This window comes from Schistocerca piceifrons, chromosome 7, assembly GCF_021461385.2.
Source record: "Schistocerca piceifrons isolate TAMUIC-IGC-003096 chromosome 7, iqSchPice1.1, whole genome shotgun sequence".
In the NCBI taxonomy this organism is placed as follows: Eukaryota; Metazoa; Arthropoda; class Insecta; order Orthoptera; family Acrididae; genus Schistocerca; species Schistocerca piceifrons.
This window is the reverse complement of record NC_060144.1, coordinates 26,473,717-26,495,294: the sequence shown is the minus strand read 5'-3', so window position 1 is coordinate 26,495,294 and position 21,578 is coordinate 26,473,717. Positions and strand designations below refer to the sequence as shown.

Below are 21,578 nucleotides of genomic sequence, written 5' to 3'. Positions count from 1 at the left end.
TCTTCTTCAGTAACGCTTTCCTTGCCATTGCCAGTCTACATTTTATATCCTCTCTACTTCGACCATCATCAGTTATTTTGCTCCCCAAATAGCAAAACTCCTTTACTACTTTAAGTGTCTCATTTCCTAATATAATTCCCTCAGCATCACCCGACTTAATTCGACTACATTCCATTATCCTCGTTTTGCTTTTGTTGATGTTCATCTTATATCCTCTTTTCAAGACACTGTCCATTCCGTTCAGCTGCTCTTCCAGGTCCTTTGCTGTGTCTGAGGGAATTACAATGTCATCGGCGAACGTCAAAGTTTTTATTTCTTCTCCATGGATTTTAATACCTACTCCGAATTTTTCTTTTGTTTCCTTTACTGCTTGCTCAATATACAGATTGAATAACATCGGGGATAGGCTACAACCCTGTCTCACTCCCTTCCCAACCACTGCTTCCCTTTCATACCCCTCGACTCTTATAACTGCCATCTGGTTTCTGTACATATTGTAAATAGCGTTTCACTCCCTGTATTTTATCCCTGCCACCTTTAGAATTTGAAAGAGAGTGTTCCAGTGAACATTGTAAAAGCTTTCTCTAAGTCTAAAAATGCTAGAAATGTAGGTTTGCCTTTTCTTAATCTAGCTTCTAAGATAAGTCGTAGTGTCAGTATTGCCTCACGTGTTCCAACATTTCTACGGAATCCAATCTGATCTTCCCCGAGGTCGGGTTCTATCAGTTTTTCTATTTGTCTGTAAAGAATTGAGACATTAGTGAATCAAAATCAGAAAGGAAAGCCAATATTTTGACATTTTCCTCTTTAAAATCTGATACAAACTGAAACACAAAAAGTGCACAGCTTAAGCCAGTGGCATGTCCAAACTGGCTGTATCGCTCTGTATTGTGCCATGCAAAACCAAGAAAAGAGGTTCAGCACAGAGTGGTGCAACAAGTGTGGACGTCAAACCACACCGCTCTGTATTTGCTGTGTTGACAACAAACAAGTTCCATGCATTATTGTGACATCAAAGGAAACTTTTAGTTCATGTGTGGCACTGTTCGGACAGTGTTTCTCATTTTCCACTTTTATTGAGACGTGCAGATGTGCATACATATTGGAAGACTGCTGTGCACCTATGAGCACACTGCTCCATTTTGCACAGTTATTCCCTGCTTTTTGCATTCTGCACTACTCTGCGCTGTGTGTTTGTGTGTGGCATTGTATGTCTGATGTAGATGAGGCTTTAGATGTTTAAGCTGATCTATAACAAGTACAAGCTCTAATGAAACTTCCTGGCAGATTAAAACTGTGTGCCGGACCTAGACTCCAACTGGGGACCTTTGCCTTTTGCGGGCAAGTGCTCTGATAAGTAGAGCAAAAGGCAAAGGTCCCCAGTTCGAGTCTCGGTCCGGCACGCAGTTTTAATCTGCTGGAAGTTTCATATCAGTGCACACTCTGCTGCAGAGTGAAAATCTCATTCTACAAGCTCTAATATTTCTGTTCCATGGCCTATCAAATTAATTTGTGAAAGTTTGTCTTGGATGGGTAGTATAGTAGTCACCAAATGGATTGGTCTGTGCCAATGATAGGAATACTTAACTGTAATATTTGGTACTTGGTAGTTATTTTTCAGACTATTATCAAATGATTGGTCTATTTTTCTGCTGTTCAGCTTAGACCTTCATTGAAAGACTATTTGACTATTACCACTACATCCATAAATTCATAAAAACTTGAAATTAAAATCTGAGTTATTAATTTTAGCCATATATTCTAGTTCAAATAAAATCATATGTTGAATCTGATTCTTTTTCTGCATCACTCAAATCAATAATTTATTTTACTGTAACAGAAACTGCTCATCCTGGGAGGCCTAATGTATGTTTCCTAGAAACATTTGCCATATAATCATGATTTTTGGAGCTTTCTCTGGTTACCAGATAACAAGCAGTCGAATATGTCAAGTTTATTTTCTTGTTCTTAATATACTGCTTGTGAGGAAATGTCATTTTTTGCTTTGTGGGCTGACAAATATTTGTTTGAAGGTGTCTGAATATTGTGTAACCCAAAAAATCCATTGTGCGCACACCCCCATGTGCTCTGCCATTTCAGTGAGATGTTACCACCAGTATTGTAAAATCCTCACATCTGCATTAAAAAGTGAAGTACCTGCATTACTGAAAAAAGCTCCAGAAACAAGCCAAAAATAATTAAAAATATTATTAAAAAGTAACAACAAAAGTTGTGATCCAAATAGAATGATATTGCCCCCATCCCCCCTTCCCCCTCCCACCTCTCACGAAAAATATCTCAAGCAGAAACTGTGATATGTTTAAATCATTGGCAGTCAAATTCAGTGATTCCTTCCTGATAGTGGCAACATACATACATACAGTAATAAGCAATCAGTACAGATACGTTAGGTTTATGTGTACAGGCACCATATCCACTACCAATAGAAGTTGCAAAAATACAACCTCAAACTAACTTAGGCTATAAAATTCAACAGTCACTAAAAAGTAGTTATTCTTTTGGTTCTGATGTGTTATCATCATATTAAAATCATATGACTTGATAGGCCTACTCTTTTGTAACCAATCGCTGAGTCATGGTATACTTCCCAACAGACATAATTATGCTATAGTAATTTACATCTGCAAAAATGGAGATAAGCAGTCCACCTCTAATTTCAGATCTGTTTCACTTCTTCAATTCTTTGTGATTGAGAAAGTAGCCTATGATAGAATTTGAACTCATTTATATGCCCAGAATGTGATTTATTATTTTCTTTATTAATTTGTGAAACAATTTACATGGTATGGATTTCATCCTTCAAAATTGAAATTTAACAACTTACAATTAACTCCTAACACAAGAACTTCTGCTGAAAAAATATATTTTATTTACTTTAAGTGTGCTGCCATAGAAGATAATTCCTGAAGACAACAGGAAGTGCAAATATGCAACATAATACAACATTCTTGTCTTCAGGTCAATGGAATATAAGACATTTATAAGGGCAAAACAAAATGAGCTGAAGATCTTAATTGGTTTACCTAGTTGTCACTTTAATGTGTTTTTGCACTATACCGTGAAGAATTTTACTGTATTGTACTGTAAGACATTAACAACAGCACAGCCACAATGAACCCAAGTTTATTCTTCTTCCACAAACAAGCGAACAATAGTTGAGAACAGAGTCATAAACATAAAAACAATCCATGTATTGTAAATAAGGTCAGACATTTAGCAACAAAAAAAGGTGCTCCTATGTTAATTACAATGAAATGGAAAGGCATCCCATTTTTAAGGATTTTGGGTAGGCCATAGAATCTAGGAGCAACTGCAAAATGTTGACGCCAGGTCTTTCTCTGGATCCTACCCATTGGATCACTTTTTAATTTACAGTATGCAGGATCATCAAGCAGTTTGTATATCTTGCTATTATATTCTGTGTGGGAGAGAAGCACAGTAGCATTTCCTTTGTCAGCAGGTAAGATGACGATGTCTTGGTCTCCTCTCAATTCTCGTAGAGCATTTCTGTCAGCTGAGGTGACGTTAAACTTTTTTTTGGCTTCTTAGGAGGAACTCAACTCAAGACGCAGTGTGTGTCATGCCTAATCCCTTCGGCATCATCCTTAAGAAGTTTCGAAACGGTCTGTTCTATTCCACTAATCACATCTTCGATGGGAATGTTCCCCAGTGTAGGTGCAAAATTCAGACCCTTCCCTAGCACCGAAACTGCAGCATCGTCCAAAGCCTTCTCCATGAGATTAAACATGGTACATCTTCTTGGAATGTCTTCTTGCATTCGAGATTCAACTCGATCATATACTGGAGGAATGGGGTAGACAGCACCACTTTAGCGCTGGCCAGTTGGATTGAACGTCAAGCTAAGGTTCCTCAAATGACAAAAGTAATGTTGGAGCACTGACTTATATGGTTGCTAAATCTCTCACATCACTATTGGGACCTCTTGTAGACAAGTGCAACCATCATATTCCAAATTCTGGGGGTTTTATAGATCGCCTGAAAACTCTTAGAATCCAATCGTTGGATCTCTTAGTAAGTTTTAATGTTGTGTCTTGTATACAAAGGTGTCCTTGCAGTAGTCTTATAGCTCATTAGCAACAAGTTTGTGGAGGAGATAGTGGCATTATTTAATCAGGTGCTTACTTCAATGCTATTCTTTATATAGAACATGTGCATGAAGAATGCACAGGCAAAGAAATCATGTATGTGCAATGATTTGCAGATATATGACACCATACACAAACACTCTCCAACAAAGATTGCAGAGCAGCCCTCTTGCACATACACTATACGCTATGTTTACCAACAGCACGGCCAGATGTTACTCACTAAAAACTATACTAAACCAATATTATGACGTATGTTATCAAACAATCTTGATTTTCTCGTCGTGATTTAATAGCAGCCAATGCACAGTTCCCACATCCCTGTTGATGAGATTATCAGCTGTGCGGGTATGTATTGCTCCCATAATGACGCAATCCCAGAAAGATGATACTGAGGATAAAACTTCCGTCTTTTCATAAATCATGTGATACGCTGTAGTCAAGTAGTGTTCTTCAATTTCCAACTTCTCTGATGCTCTACATTAACAAGGGATCTTATACACCCCACATTTCCTTGATTTTCTCGTCGTGATTTAATAGCAGCCAATGCACAGTTCCAGACTACCCCGTTCCAGTATATGATCGAGTTGAATCTTGAATGCAAGAAGACATGCCAAGAAGATGTACCATGTTTAATCTCATGGAGAAGGCTTTGGACGATGCTGCAGTTTCGGTGCTAGGGAAGGGTCTGAATTTTGCACCTACACTGGGGAACATTCCCATCAAAGATGTGATTAGTGGAATAGAACAGACCATTTCGAAACTTCTTAAGGATGATGCCGAAGGGATTAGGCATGACACACACTGCGTCTTGAGTCAAGTTCCACCTAAGAAGCCTAAGTTTAACATCACCTCAGCTGACAGAAATGCTCTATGAGAATTGAGAGGAGACCAAGACATCGTCATCTTACCTGCTGACAAAGGAAATGCTACTGTGCTTCTCTCCCACACAGAATATAATAGCAAGATATACAAACTGCTTGATGATCCTGCATACTGTAAACTAAAAAGTGATCCAATGGGTAGGATCCAGAGAAAGACCTGGGAATTCATCAGGAAGAGCTTGATTCCAGTGCAAGTCACCAAAGGTTTGCGTCAACATTTTGCAGTTGCTCCTAGTTTCTATGGCCTACCCAAGATCCTTAAAAATGGGATGCCTTTCCATTTCATTGTAATTAACATAGGAGCACCTTTTTTTGTTGCTAAATGTCTGACCTTATTTACAATACGTGGATTGTTTTTATGTTTATGACTCTGTTCTCAACTACTGTTCGCTTGTATGTGGAAGAAGAATAAACTTGGGTTGATTGTGGCTGTGCTGTTGTTAATGTCTTACAGTACAATACAGTAAAATTCTTCATGGTATAGTGCAAAAACACATTAAAGTGACAACTAGGTAAACCAATTAAGATCTTCAGCTCATTTTGTTTTGCCCTTATAAATCTACATCTACATCTACATCTACATCCATACTCCGCAAGCCACCTGACGGTGTGTGGCGGAGGGTACCCTGAGTACCTCTATCGGTTCTCCCTTCTATTTCAGTCTTGTATTGTTCGTGGAAAGAAGGATTGTCGGTATGCTTCTGTGTGGGCTCTAATCTCTCTGATTTTATCCTCATGGTCTCTTCGCGAGATATACATAGGAGGGAGCAATCTACTGCTTGACTCTTCGGTGAAGGTATGTTCTCGAAACTTTAACAAAAGCCCATACCGAGCTACTGAGCGTCTCTCCTGCAGAGTCTTCCACTGGAGTTTCTCTATCATCTCCGTAATGCTTTCGCGATTACTAAATGATCCTGTAACGAAGCGCGCTGCTCTCCGTTGGATCTTCTCTATCTCTTCTATCAACCCTATCTGGTACGGATCCCACACTGCTGAGCAGTATTCAAGCAGTGGGCGAACAAGCGTACTGTAACCTACTTCCTTTGTTTCATAATTGTCTTGTATTCCGTTGACCTGAAGACAAGAATGTTGGATTATGTTGCATATTTGCACTCCCTGTTGTCTTCAGGAATTATCTTCTATGGCAGCACACTTAAAGTAAATAAAATATATTTTTTCAGCAGAAGTATTGTGAAAAATAGGTAACTGCACATTATGCACAAACCTTTTTAAAGTTCTAGGATGTATTACACTCACTCATGAATGTGTTTACTTCCTAATGGTGTTATTCTTTTGAGTATATATATTGGATTCAGCTGAACTGTGGTATATACAGTCACAATACAAGACACGAAACTAGTTTTCATGTGGACTTGCCTCCTTGTCCAGGGTTCAGATTGGAGTTACATGTATTCTGGTTGTTAGATATTCAGACAGCTCCTGACTAACATAAATCATAGAATTGTGAATCTCAAACAGTTCCAAAAATATCTTTAACCACTCCTTTATCTAGATTTAAGGACTGCAGAGTTCTTTCAGGTGCATAGCAAGTAGCAGATGGCATTCATTGTGAAGCAACATGGCAAGTAGTAATGTACTGCAAACAGGAGCCTGTATTTACAGAAGTAGGCTACTGTTTTCATTTAAATATGTCAGAGTAATCATGTAAATATTGTGCTAAAATAACAGCTGTTTAATGTAACTGAAGAACCAGCAACATTTTTCAATTTTTTTCATTATTGTTATTATTTATTTGGTTAAGTTTCATGGGCATAAGCAGCAAGAAACATTGAGCAGAAGATCAGGACTATATTATTATTATTATTATTATTATTATTACAGTCTACATATTAAGTTTTTATGGTTTGCATAAGCTTTGTTAGTAATGTGGGAGGGAGAGGCAGCAGTTGCAAAGGATGGGATTGTAACATGGGCACCAGCACCAGTGGGCTTGTGCAGTGTGTATGGCATGGAGGAGTGAACTGGGAGGAGGAGGAGGAGGAGGAGGAGGAGGAGGAGGAGGAAGAGAAAGAAAGGAGGAAGGGGAGATAGTTGGAAAAATGCTGTGGTTGCAGGATGTGTGATGCTAGAGTCCTGGGGCAATAGTGAAAGTGGGTGTTGGGCGGGGGCTAGTGGAAAGTGTGCTCAGGTGATGGGAGTTGTCTTTGCAACACATCCTTTAATGCTGTAATTCTCCTGGCCTTTTTCTCTGTTAGCCTCTGACTGACTCCCACTCCTGCTCCAGGACTCTTAACTTCACTCAAACTGCATCAACACCACGTTCCTTGCAATCTCTCTTCCTCTGTTCTGCCTCCCCCTCCCAATCTGCTCCTCCATGTCATTGGCTGCTGCATGAAAGCTCTGAGCTCATCTGGAAAGCTCATAGAGCTCACATGGATTTGGTGCTAATGGTTCAAATTCATATCCCATGCACCTGCTGCCTCTCTCTCCTGGCCATCAGCCATTCTTCCCAACCCTCACTCTCACTCACTGCTTCCTTTCTGCCTTCAACCACTCTATGCTAGACCTCGAAAAGGAATTCAACCAAAAGCTAACAAAGTTATTAGTCTTGTATATTTTGTATTTGTTATTACCTTTACTGCTTCAATTATTTACATTCCACCAGTGCTTAACATTATCAAATGAACACTTCTTTAATTTGAAATGATAATGTTTCAGTGCTGTTTTCATCAAAATATGTTTCTAATATTTGCAATTTTTGCTGCAGATATTTATAAATAACATTTATGTAGAAACAAGTAAATGTTAAAAAACCAGAATTTTTTAAAAGTTGTTCACAGAAATTTAATGCAAAAAATGTTTTTCTCAATATTTGTGATACTAATTACTGTAATGTTTCTCTTGTTTGTCTTATAGGGATCTTGATAAATTGCAGGATGGCATAGGAGAGAAGCTTGGTATGTTCATATACTTACTGGTGTCTTTCATATCCTCTGTCATTATGTCATTTTTTCATGGATGGAAGTTGACGTTAGTTGTTCTCAGCTCTGCACCAATCATAATCTTCTCTACAGCAGTTGTTGCAAAGGTACAGTTGAATTACTTATTTCATATTTAAACCACAGAAGCCTTAAACCATTTACTCACATTATATTGCACAAAATCATTCAGAGTTTCAAAAGTTAATGACTATACTACACTCCTGGAAATGGAAAAAAGAACACATTGACACCGGTGTGTCAGACCCATCATACTTGCTCCGGACACTGCGAGAGGGCTTTACAAGCAATGATCACACGCACGGCACAGCGGACACACCAGGAACCGCGGTGTTGGCCGTCGAATGGCGCTAGCTGCGCAGCATTTGTGCACCGCCGCCGTCGCAGTCTTTAACACTGGTAGCATGCCGCGACAGCGTGGACGTGAACCGTATGTGCAGTTGACGGACTTTGAGCGAGGGCGTATAGTGGGCATGCGGGAGGCCGGGTGGACGTACTGCCGAATTGCTCAACACGTGGGGCGTGAGGTCTCCACAGTACATCGATGTTGTCGCCAGTGGTCGGCGGAAGGTGCACGTGCCCGTCGACCTGAGACCGGACCGCAGCGACACACGGATGCACGCCAAGACCGTAGGATCCTACGCAGTGCCGTAGGGGACCGCACCGCCACTTCCCAGCAAATTAGGGACACTGTTGCTCCTGGGGTATCGGTGAGGACCATTCGCAACCATCTCCATGAAGCTGGGCTACGGTCCCGCACACCGTTAGGCCATCTTCCGCTCACGCCCCAACATCGTGCAGCCCGCCTCCAGTGGTGTCGCGACAGGCGTGAATGGAGGGACGAATGGAGACGTGTCGTCTTCAGCGATGAGAGTCGCTTCTGCCTTGGTGCCAATGATGGTCGTATGCGTGTTTGGCGCCGTGCAGGTGAGCGCCACAATCAGGACTGCATACGACCGAGGCACACAGGGCCAACACCCGGCATCATGATGTGGGGAGCGATCTCCTACACTGGCCGTACACCACTGGTGATCGTCGAGGGGACACTGAATAGTGCACGGTACATCCAAACCGTCATCGAACCCATCGTTCTACCATTCCTAGACCGGCAAGGGAACTTGCTGTTCCAACAGGACAATGCACGTCCGCATGTATCCCGTGCCACCCAACGTGCTCTAGACGGTGTAAGTCAACTACCCTGGCCAGCAAGATCTCCGGATCTGTCCCCCATTGAGCATGTTTGGGACTGGATGAAGCGTCGTCTCACGCGGTCTGCACGTCCAGCACGAACGCTGGTCCAACTGAGGCGCCAAGTGGAAATGGCATGGCAAGCCGTTCCACAGGACTACATCCAGCATCTCTACGATTGTCTCCATGGGAGAATAGCAGCCTGCATTGCTGCGAAAGGTGGATATACACTGTACTAGTGCCGACATTGTGCATGCTCTGTTGCCTGTGTCTATGTGCCTGTGGTTCTGTCAGTGTGATCATGTGATGTATCTGACCCCAGGAATGTGTCAATAAAGTTTCCCCTTCCTGGGACAATGAATTCACGGTGTTCTTATTTCAATTTCCAGGAGTGTATATTTATCCAACTATAAGATGACCCTGAGTGTAAGACAACCCTCTTTTTTTTAGTTTTAACATATTTGTATGAATCAGAATCACAAACTGTTTAAATGATACTATCTACATAAAAAGTTAACATTATACTATTCTGAACTTAGATAATACAGGGAGAAATAAAACCACAACATCACTTGTATTGTTATCTTCATTTGTAAGCTTATTGGGATTTCTTCCTTTATGGTACTCTTTCCTTATTATGTCAACTCTTGAGCTATCCATAGCATTGGATATGCAACACTTTTTGAATTGCTTCATTACAGATTCAGTTGAGATTCTGCCCCATGCAGTAAGAATCCACTGGCAAAACATAGATATTGAGCATTTATTTAACTTCCCCCTCAGGGCATGGCCTCCTTGAAGAAGCCACTCACTGTAAAGCTGTCACAGGTGAGCGTTAAATGAACTACTCACATCATCATCCATTACTTAAAGTTGTGAGGTCATGCCAATAGGAATTATTTCCAGGTCTGTTACTGACATGTCCGAAAGAACAGATACCATCTTCATATAGATAAGGCTTAGAGGCCAAAGATCTTCTTCAGTGTGGATGCACTCGAATTGCCTGAACTTGTACGGGAATTGGTAGTTTGACTGCCGTGAGTAAAGACTGTGATGGGCAGGGGCACTACATATGTAATATGTGGACAGAAAGTTGGAAGTGTGGGTCTCAAGGGGAGCATGCCAGAGATAAGTCCCTGCAGTTGCACTATCCTCTGCGCCCTGTATGGCTCAGTTGGATAGAGCATCTGAAATGTAAGCAGGATATCCTGGTTTCGAGTCCTAGTTGGGGCACACATTTTCAACTGTCCCTGTTGACATTTATCAGTACCTGTAAGTGGCTAAAGGTCTGGATTTCATTGTAATTCATTCTTTGAGAGCTGCAAGATCAATGGTATCTGTTCTTTCAGACATTTCCGAAAGAACAGATACCATCTTCATGTAGATAAGGCTTTTACTGGCCAGTGATCTTCTTCAGTGCAGATGCTCTCACATTGCGTGACCTCTTACGGGAATTTGTAGATTGACTGCTGCGAGTAATGAGTATAGTGGGCAGAGGCACTACAGATTTATGTGGACTGGAAGTTGGAAGTGTGGGTCTCACGGGGAGCGTGCCAGAGAGAAGTCCCTGCAGTTGCACTATCTGTGTCCTTGGTGGCTCAGTCGGATAGAGCATCTGTCATGTAAGCAGGATATCCCAGGTTCAAGTCCCAGTCAAGGTGCACATTTTCAACTGTCCCCATTGATATTTATCACTGCCTGTAAGCAGCTAAAGGTCTGGATTTCATTGTAATTTCAGTCTAACATTGGGCCATTTATCATCCATCCCTTTACTTAGGGTCTAAGGACAATCCCCGCAAGCAGTTTTGAAGAATCATAATGGGAGGAGTTTCCTTCCATGTGCTAGCACTCTCATCATTACCAGAACTTACAGGAACACTTTTAATGTGCTGCAACAGTAATATTTGACGGCATATCAACTGGCATCTGATGGGCATTGCCAATATGGCCTAACAAACAGTCTACAGTTTTCTTTGACTGATTGTATGATCCTGACACACAAGGAGTTTCTCAACAAATGAAAAACAAGGATTTTCTCAACAAATTCTTCATGAAGTCACTAAGCTAGCATTGTTCTGCATTGTAACACACACCCTGCTTTCATCACCGTCACCATAATTATACATCAGCCAGTAATTGCTTCTAGTTCCATCACACATGCAGTTAGATACTTCCTCTTTATCTCCAGCTCCTTCATTCAAATAATTTCTCAACTAATTGGGAAGCCTTCATTGTATTTTTATCACACTTTCTGAGCAACCTTTTGTTTCAATTCATGATGAAACCTTCCCTGCTTTGATCCCATGAAAGTTGGCCATGTAGAACTGGCATTCTTCAGTTTATTCTTCAACTGATGCCCCCTACAAACATTCACTTCTATGTCACCAAATTTTCTTCCTGCTACACAGGTGTTTGTAACCTCTGCTTAATGAATCACTGCTACTTAAAATTAAGATCATGTAGTTTGCGTGAACCAGTTGGGAAGTGTGAACTCATAGATCAGCATTTATCAACAGTGTCATGGCTGTGAATTGCATCCTGTATCGATTATTACAGTTTACAGTTCTTCATGACTGACAATGTAAGGAAACTCAATGAAAGCCTAATTTGTCCTCTCTGTCTCCTTCCATATGAATCAGCAGAAATTGTACCACTTTGGATTAGTACTGTCATCAGTTTTGAAATTCAACAGTGCTGTGTAACAGTAGCTGCTTTAGTGCCATATTTGCACTTTGTTTCTACAGAGACAAATTAATTGTAATAAAAATATGTTCATGCAGAACACTTTCGGGTACTGTTTTTGAGTATTTATCCAGTTTTAAAGTCAGTTCGATTCCAGTTATTATTGGGTTCACACAGACTACAGTTTAAGCATATTAGGTGTTTATAAAAAGCTAAGATACTGGTAGCATGATAAAATTTGCAGCCTGATTTGGGCCATTTCATTCTTATAACCTTATTTAAAGATATGGAAACTTTTTTTAGAGGGAAGGGTTCCTATTTGATCCATTTGTAAAATAAAGCTCATTTAAATACAAATTTAGGACACAGATTTTATTTACATTTCAGTATACATTTAGTGAAAAAAAAAATTCTGCACACGTTCTTATCTGTAAATTAAACAATAATTTGCCATTGTATGGTACAATTTGAAACACTCTGGCATGCATGGTGGAATTTTACAGTCAGGGCACCACCATACTGTTTCTTTTCTTGAAGACTTTCCATTGGACAGTTGTGTTTTTTCTGCAGAAAACTTTGCACACTCTTGTGGGATGCACCTTCTTTTCAGTGGAAGGAATCCTGTCTGCAAAATGCCTTCCTAGAAGTCTGCTACTACACACATTTTGGGGAGTAGCAGTATGTTGGTATACAGCACCTTTCTTTGAAAATTCTTCACCTAATTACAGAAGAAAATTTGCCAAATGGCAGCTTTTGTTGTGATTGTTTCTTATTTTATGGTACAAGATGAAAGCATTCACCGCTGACATTATAAAAAGATGGAAAAACAGTTTCATCCACCATTTCATTTGCTTTTTCTTGAAAGGGTAGTAAGATATAAGTTGGTCATTTATGTCTACACCTGTCTTGTTGAGGTTGTAGTCTGGAATGGCATCAGGTTTCAGTTTCTTTGTCAGCCCCATTTCGCTACGTACTTCTACCTCTGTTTTGGTCATCTTGAGATGACTTGACAAACACAGAACATCTCTTGTGTCCCTCCACTTCAGGCACAACAAATGTTCCTTCCTCATAAATATGCAGTCACCTTTTTTCAGTTTTTTGCTGACTACACCTTGCCTACGAAGCCCTCTATGATTAGGCATGCATGTCCTCTCAGCCTTCATCTTATTCTCCCACAGGAAATCAAAAACAGCAGGTGAAGTGTAATATCTGTCCATATAAACAGTATGTCCCTTTTTGAGGTAGCCAGACAGAAGTCTCTGAAAAAGGGCAGTGACTGAATTGTCTTCCTGCCCTTTACCTGTGTAAACTTCAGTGCATAAAACATATCCTGTCTTTGCACCACACAAGGTAAACAGTTTGATACCATACTTGTCAGGTTTGTTTTTTATATAGACACGAAAAATAACTTTTCCCCTGAATCTACAGACACCTTCATTTATAGTGAGGATTTCCTCAGGTGAAAACAATGCTGTAAACTGTGTGAGTAAATGATTCAGGAATGGTCTGATTTTATGCATGGGGTCATGGCTAGGTTCATTTCTTGGAATGCATGAGGCACTGTCGTTGACATGTAGGCAAGAGAGAATAGCAAAAAATCTATTTCTAGCCAGAACTGAACCTGGAAAAGGTGTGGAAACAAAGTTGTTTGTAGACCAGTGATCACGCAGCCTATTTTTCTTCACCAGGCACATGTGGATTATGACAGCAAAGAACAAATACATTTCATGAAGCTTTACCCCTGTCCATGAGCTCCACGTGCTATTGGGTTTCATTTTGCCGAATCTTCTCATTTTATCTGCAATAGATTTTGCATACCTGTTAGTTTCTGACTTGATGTGTTTTACCATTGATTCAGGAGAAAAAATTGGAAAAAAAGGACTGCTGCTGTCACCCACCTTCTCTTGCGTGGTGACTCTGTAGATGGCACTACATTTGAAGTACTGCCTTCAGTATTAGGCAGTACATTATATACCACTACAGTGGTTTTGTACAACTGAGGATTGTCCTTGACAATGTCGAAATAGTTTCAGAAATATCCACACGATGGCAGCACCATGCAGTGGGCAGATCACAGCATGCCAAGCCCGAATATTAGACACTAGTGCAGATAAAACAAAGCGAACAGAGGAAGATGAGTGGAGTTCAAGCGTGGGACGCTCACAGCGTGCCTGTCACACAAGCTGCACTGAGGCTTAGGACTCAAAGTGTTAAAATATCATTTGAAATGTAGGTCATGTCCAGTTATAATCTGAGGCACTTGGAATCTGAGAGACACATAAATATCCTCTAAAAATTTCGTATTATCACATCTGTAAATGGCCTGTTACTCATGCATTTATTTTTCATGCATCTAATAAAGAAATAGATACAATCAAACAATGGAAAATCCAGGAAGAGAGAGGTAATTGACAGATTCTAGTGCTGTGTGCTGTTTTAACAACTATGTAGTCAGATCTCGTTATCTGTTCCAGTGAGTAGTACTAATATAAAGTTCAGGTGAGTGTGTGAAAATAAGACATCATTTTGATGAGCTCACCTGGCTGAAACCCTAGAATTTTATATTAATGATGAAATCTATATTTATACCTAACTAGTATAGATATCACAGTAGTAAAATTATGTGGGAAAGCCATAACTTTGTAAAAATCTGCTGTCCCTTTGTTGGTACTGAATAACTGCTATTTTTCAACTTAGGAATTTTTACAGTGGGACTTCATTCACATCATTTTCAGTAAATATAACTGTATCATCAACTGAAGTCAATCCTAAACAAATTTTGAATAGTAGGAATGGTGTACTAAAACACTAAGGTCTTACCTGTGTAGTGAGTGTCGTCAGAAGCAAAGTGCTGGATTCAAAAGTCAGGTTTTTGGGTTTAATGTTGCTTGAGCACAGAGTCGTAATTTACATTAAAAACTCAATTTAGTGTAATTTTTCCCGCTAAGTGAAAGCTCATCGTGTAGTTTGCACAGGTACATATTAATAACCGCATGCAGTGAAAATCCTGATGAATTATGGACAAGGTAATGTGCTTAGAGATAATATTTATAATTTATGTCAACAGTGTGCCCACAGTTACAATTGTGAGTGCAAAATTTGCACGTTCACAAATTATGCCAGCAATGTGACTGAAAATTTGTCATCCAGCAACAATACCCTATCACGAAGATCAGGTGTGACTATCTTGTATACAAGCATTGTGTGTGTTGAGCCTCTAGCAGCTTCTGGTGTATCCTCCCACACCCCCCTCTTCCCCCACGTAATTTATGCATACAGATTGATTTTGCTAAACAGCAACAAAACTAAAGAAAATGATCCCCAAGAGAATAACAGTAAGAGAGGACGTATGGATGGAAATGCTTTCCAAGGGAGGTATGCCCACTTGAAGATGGAAATAAAAGATCTTTGACAGTGTAGGTTTCAGTGGTTGAAAACACAAATGAGAAGACACCAAGCAAATGGGAATGTTCTGTCTGCAATGTTGTTTTAGCTCCACACACAAGAATGCAGTAACGTTGTCATCGATGGCAGCATGCTCACACATCAGTACTAAGGGCCACCCACTTCACTGCTCTTGCTAACTCACTCTGGTGTGGACATGTCATGTAGTGCAGTGCTGAGAGATGATGGTCTAGTATACCAATCAGAAAGAGGCTGACATTGTCTTTACATAATGATAGGCAAGTGCCAATGGGTGGGCAGCGGAACGACTGTACCAGGAAAATATCCCCACTAACTGCAAACACATCATCCTGTTTGCAGCAGTGTTTCATCATTTGTGAGAGACAGCCTCATGTAACTGTGAAAAGTAGGTGCTTCCAGTACATGCACAGGCCTTGGTTGAACAGATGTGAAATGCTGTAGAATATGACCCCAATATCAATAGTATGCAGTTGGCCCACCAGCATGGTGTAAACCAGATGACCATGTGGAACACTATCCTTGACCACTTCACTTATGACGCATGCAGACCTTAATACATATGTATTTGTCTCCTTGGTGACAGTTTTGTCCTGGTTCATTGTGCAGGCCACCACAATGCTGGGATTTTTGTCATCTGTCCCATGTACAGATGTGGCTACTGTCAAATTTCACAACCATCATCTACAGGCTACAGAGGATCCCCACAGTATGGTGGCAGTGAACCATCAGAACTGGTTGAGCCTCCTTGTGTGGACACCTTGTGGATGCCTTACAGGTGAAGCATATTTACATTTCCTGTTGGTGACCCTGCCTCCCCTGCTACATAGGGTAATGTGGCTACCACATGATGATGCTCCAGCTCACTTCCACATTTCCATGCAGAGGCACCTTGACAGTGTTCATACTGGACAAAGGATTGCCTGAGGTGGTCCAGTCGCATGGGTCATCAGACCTCAGCCATTTGGATATCTACTCGTGGAGGGTAAAGAAGTCTTGTATGCGAAGCTCATCCCAGACATGCAGACACTTGAACAACACATTCGTGCTGCCTGTGATATTATACAGTTGCAGGATAGCACTTTGAACATATGCATCAGTCACTGCTCCATTGTTTGTCAGTACTGTCACTGCTCCATTGTTTGTGGGCATGTAAAGGCCCAAGGGAACCACTTCAGACACCTTGTCTAATGGTGATCTCATGACAGTGTGTCATGTACTGCATTTCTAACGTTTCCGATTTAAAGTGCGAGTGTGAATCTGGATTATTTCAGTTTATTCCCCCAAACTACCTTCCACTTCTTTACGAGGTGACTTACTAGGAATTTACAGCTACTCTTCTTTACTGGATAGCTGGCTGCTGGAAATCCTATTGACTTCTTCTCTGTTGAATAATGCTAGGGTCAGGAATTTCTAGACTCTTTCTACTTATGAAATAAGTAGACATACAAACTTTGCTTTTCATCAATTAACAATGTATTTGACTTTCATACACAATAAAACTCTCACTTTCAACATTTATATATAACTTCCGGTAAGTCCCTTGTACAGTCGAATGTCAGAAACAAATTAAATTACAGTTAAAAGAAAGTTGGCTTTGATACCGTAACTTTTCTTAACATAATATGAAAATAAGTCTTGCTTATAGCAAGGTTACGTCAAGAGTTTTCAAGAGTTCTTTATCAACAGGTACTTGTTGGTGCAGTTTATCCGCCGCATCAACTTTCTTCCTGTGACTGATTTTAAACCTGCACACACAAACATATGACATGCAGTAGGTAGGATTCTACCATCCCACACTCATATCCAGAATAATGTGTGTTCGAGATGGTAGAAAGGCTGAGTGGTTCTAGAATTTACCCTGAAATTCTTGAATCACTACATACCCCCCCCCCCCCCCCCCCCCCCTCCACCATAGATCAAACACGTGATATTTTATACATAATCATTATACAAATTATATATTATATCACTCATAATAACAATTCATATCTTAACAGTATACATTTCTTACATATGTTTATATGCATATCTTTCCTTTCAATAACAATTCTCTGTCCTCTCTTAAACAATCTTTCACTTATTATTTCTCTACTCTTTTCGTATTTTACTTTGTTATTAAGACATGAGCATTTACTCATGGTTTTAGCCAGCTTTACTAATATTTAGGAATTGTGAGGACTCTTTTTCTTTTCCTTATTTCCTTTTTTTCCACTTGTAAACTTCAGGTGCTTATGACGCATGAGTAATGTATTTTCTATTCCTATCTTCTGTACTTCCTTTTTCCTAGTATGTACTATTTTCATTATTTGTAGCTTGGAGGAACTCTGGATGAAATGAAAGTGTTCTTTTGACACTCATTTATTTCCACGAAACATAGTAATGCTAGTCGTTCATAGAATTCACACTTCCCCAAATAATCCCTATAAAATTTGTGACTTCTGTCACGATACTGTCCCCTTCTCCTAGCATCAGCATCTATTCCTTGCTTGTGGGTTGACCTTATGAGAGCAATTCCTCTTTCCATTCTGGTAGGTACGCCCCTTAGGCCACAGATTGTCCTATCTCCACGCAGGTATGCCTGCCCTTTATACATAGTGAATGCCGGGTACGCACCCCTTATCCTTTCTGAGTAGGCCTCATGGTTCATTACCCTAGTATACATTTCTATGTATACCATTATTAAGTATCTTCTCGTAAACATAGATTATCTTAAACTTCGCATTCATTGTTTAATATATCATTTACTCCATAGAGTCCTCCTCCTACTTATCAACTTATATATTTTCAATAGAGACTATGTCTACATATACTATTTACATCCCACTGTCCTTCAATTCATCAGAGTATTTATTACACTGACGTTTCTTAATGATCAACATGACTAATTCCTCTCCTACTTTCATTTTCTTTCTTTGCACATGCCTCTTTCTTATTTATCCGTTACTCTTTACTACTTTATAGTTGTTCATTATGTAGCATTTTCATTCCATGAACGTATATGATTTGTCTCTCTTTGCACATGAGTTCATTGTGCCTATTCTAATCTCTATTTAGAACTGTCACTGTTCTTTTATTTATGTGCACCTTTTCTTATGTACTTTCGATGTAGAACTGTCATAGCTTCCTGTATATGGGTGCATATTTACATATGTATACACATTTATCCCTACAACACCTGGCGGCTCTGACAGCGTGACAGACTTTGTCTTATGTAATTTCATGTTTGTGTAGAAGTGTATATTTGTGTATATGTGGATGTGTGTTCATGTAATCTGATTTTTCGGCCTTCTTATCTAAAGATAAAATTTAGGTTTCTAGTAGACACGGAAATACAGAAGGACTTCAGTGATAGAAGTTTGTGAATATGAAAAGAGGAAAAAATAGACAGGTCCTCAAATGAGAAGCAAGAAAAGAAAAAAATAGATGTGGTTGCTAGGATCGAAGAAGAGAAAGAAGATATCCCCAAAGACAAGAAACCCTGCCAACCCCACTTTCCTAGGATCCCTACCCCACAGGTACTTGAGTGAGATGCTGGAGGAAGTCTGGTGTTAAATCATCCCCTACAGAATGGACTTCTGAGGTCCCTGAAGGAAATCCTAGCAACCCTATGGAAACAGCAAATGATGAAATTAAGGCACATTTGTTTATGAGGGTGGTTTGAAAGGTGTGATATGTGTTTTGTGTTAGTCATGATTTATCTGTTCTTGTAAATCATGCTTTTAGCTACAATACTCACCCCTTTCAAAATTTATACAAACCCTCCCATCTATATCATGTCTCATAAAAGGTATAAAATACTCTATACAAAATAGAAAATCTATACACTATGGTATCACAGTTGTTCTGCTAGTCACATCATATTATATTTTCCAAAAATATAATACTCTATTCAGTTTATTTCGTCTAGATATCACTTTTTTTCTGTGATTCTCGTAAGTTGTTCTCTGTTTTATAGTCATATCCAATTTTCTAAGCAATAAGATTACAGGATAGTTCTAGATTTTAAAGGAATTTGATGCAGGAAATCTATTTTGGAAGAAACACTGAAGACAACTCGGAATCAGATGGTTGTTACTCTGCCTGTTAACTCAGAATGTTAACGTCCTTGGAGGATATATGATTTTACATCCTTTACATTGTATTTCCCCTTCTCTAATCCAGTTGTGGAATCTACTAAAAATAAGTCTTAGGATGGATCACTGTTTGTACCCAGTTCGGTCCCTCAAATTTTTGGAAAAACTTGTTGTTGTTGTTGTTGTTGTTGTTGTTGTTGTTGTTGTTGTGGTCTTCAGTCCTGAGACTGGTTTGATGCAGCTCTCCATGCTACTCTATCCTGTGAAAGCTCCTTCATCTCCCAATACGTACTGCAGCCTACATCCTTCTGAATCTGTTTAGTGTATTCATCTCTTGGTCTCCCTCTACGATTTTTACCCTCCACGCTGCCCTCCATTACTAAATTGGTGATCCCTTGATGCCTCAGAACATGTCCTACCAACCGATCCCTTCTTCTTGTCAAGTTGTGCCACAAACTCCTCTTCTCCCCAAACCTATTCAATACTTCCTCATTAGTTACGTGATCTACCCATCTAATCTTCAGCATTCTTCTGTAGCACCACATTTCGAAAGCTTCTATTCTCTTCTTGTCCAAACTGGTTATCGCCCATGTTTCACTTCCATACATGGCTACACTCCACACAAATACTTTCAGAAACAACTTCCTGACATTTAAATCTATACTTGATGTTAACAAATTTTTCTTCTGTAGAAACGATTTCCTTGCTATTGCCAGTCTACATTTTATATCCTCTCTACTTCGACCATCATCAGTTACTTTGCTCCCCAAATAGCAAAACTCCTTTACTACTTTAAGTGTCTCATTTCCTAATCTAATTCCCTCAGCATCGCCCGACTTAATTCGACTACATTCCATTATCCTCGTTTTGCTTTTGTTGATGTTCATCTTATATCCTCCCTTCAAGACACTGTCCATTCCGTTCAACTTCTCTTCCAAGTCCTTTGCTGTTTCTGACAGAATTACAATGTCATCGGCGAACCTCAAAGTTTTTATTTCTTCTCCATGGATTTTAATACCTAATCCAAATTTTTCTTTTGTTTCCTTTACTGCTTGCTCAATATACAGATTGAATTACATCGGGGAGAGGCTACAACCCAGTCTCACTCCCTTCCCAACCACTGCTTCCCTTTCATGTCCCTCGACTCTTATAACTGCCATGTGGTTTCTGTACCAATTGTAAATAGCCTTTTGCTCCCTGTATTTTAAACCCTTGCCACCTTCAGAATTTGAAAGAGATTATTCCAGTCAACATTGTCAAAAGCTTTCTCCAAGTCTACAACTGCTAGAAATGTAGGTTTGCCTTTTCTTAATCTAGCTTCTAAGATAAGTCGTAGGGTCAGTATTGCCTCAAGTGTTCCCATATTTCTACGGAATCCAAACTGATCTTCCCCGAGGTTGGCTTCTACCAGTTTTTCCATTCGTCTGTACAGAATTCGCGTTAGTATTTTGTAGCCGTGACTTATTAAACTGATAGTTCGGTAATTTTCACATCTGTCAATGCCTGCTTTCTTTGGGATTGGAATTATTATATTCTTCTTGAAGTCTGAGGGTATTTTGCCTGTCTCATACATTTTGCTCACCAGATGCTAGAGTTTTGTCATGACTGGCTCTCCCAAGGCTGTCAGTAGTTCTAATGGAATGTTGTCTATTCCCGGGGCCTTGTTTCGACTCAGGTCTTTCAGTGCTCTATCAAATTCTTCACGCAGTATCATATCTCCCATTTCATCTTCATCGACATCCTCTTCCATTTCCATAATATTGTCCTCAAGAACATAGCCCTTGTATAGTCCCTCTATATACTCCTTCCACCTTTCTGCTTTCCTTTCTTTGCTTTCCATCTGAGCCATTGATATTCATACAAGTGGTTCTCTTTTCTCGAAAGGTCTCTTTAATTTTCCTGCAGGCAGTATCTATCTTACCCCTAGTGAGATAAGCCTTGTCCTCTAGCCATCCCTGCTTAGCCATTTTGCACTTCCTGTCGATCTCATTTTTGAGACGTTTGTATTCCTTTTTGCCTGCTTCATTTACTGCATTTTTATATTTCCTCCTTTCATCAATTAAATTCAGTATTTATTCGGTCACCCAAGGATTTCTACTAGCCCTCGTCTTTTTACCTACTTGATCCTCTGCTGCTTTCACCACTTCATCCCTCAAAGCTATCCATTCTTCTTCTACTGTATTTCTTTCCCCCATTCTTGTCAATTGTTCCTTTATGCTCTTCCTGAAACTTATGAGT

The 21,578-nt window shown here is 39.9% G+C and overlaps 1 protein-coding gene across 1 annotated transcript in view; it reads left to right on the top strand.

The window, feature by feature from the left end:
• Positions 1-21,578, top strand: part of LOC124804898 (multidrug resistance protein homolog 49-like) — a 384,892-nt gene that overhangs the window by 156,241 nt on the left and 207,073 nt on the right. The window contains exon 7 of the mRNA XM_047265271.1: positions 7,889-8,060. Coding sequence (XP_047121227.1) covers positions 7,889-8,060 — 172 coding nt within the window. The remainder of the gene's footprint in view (positions 1-7,888; positions 8,061-21,578) is intronic.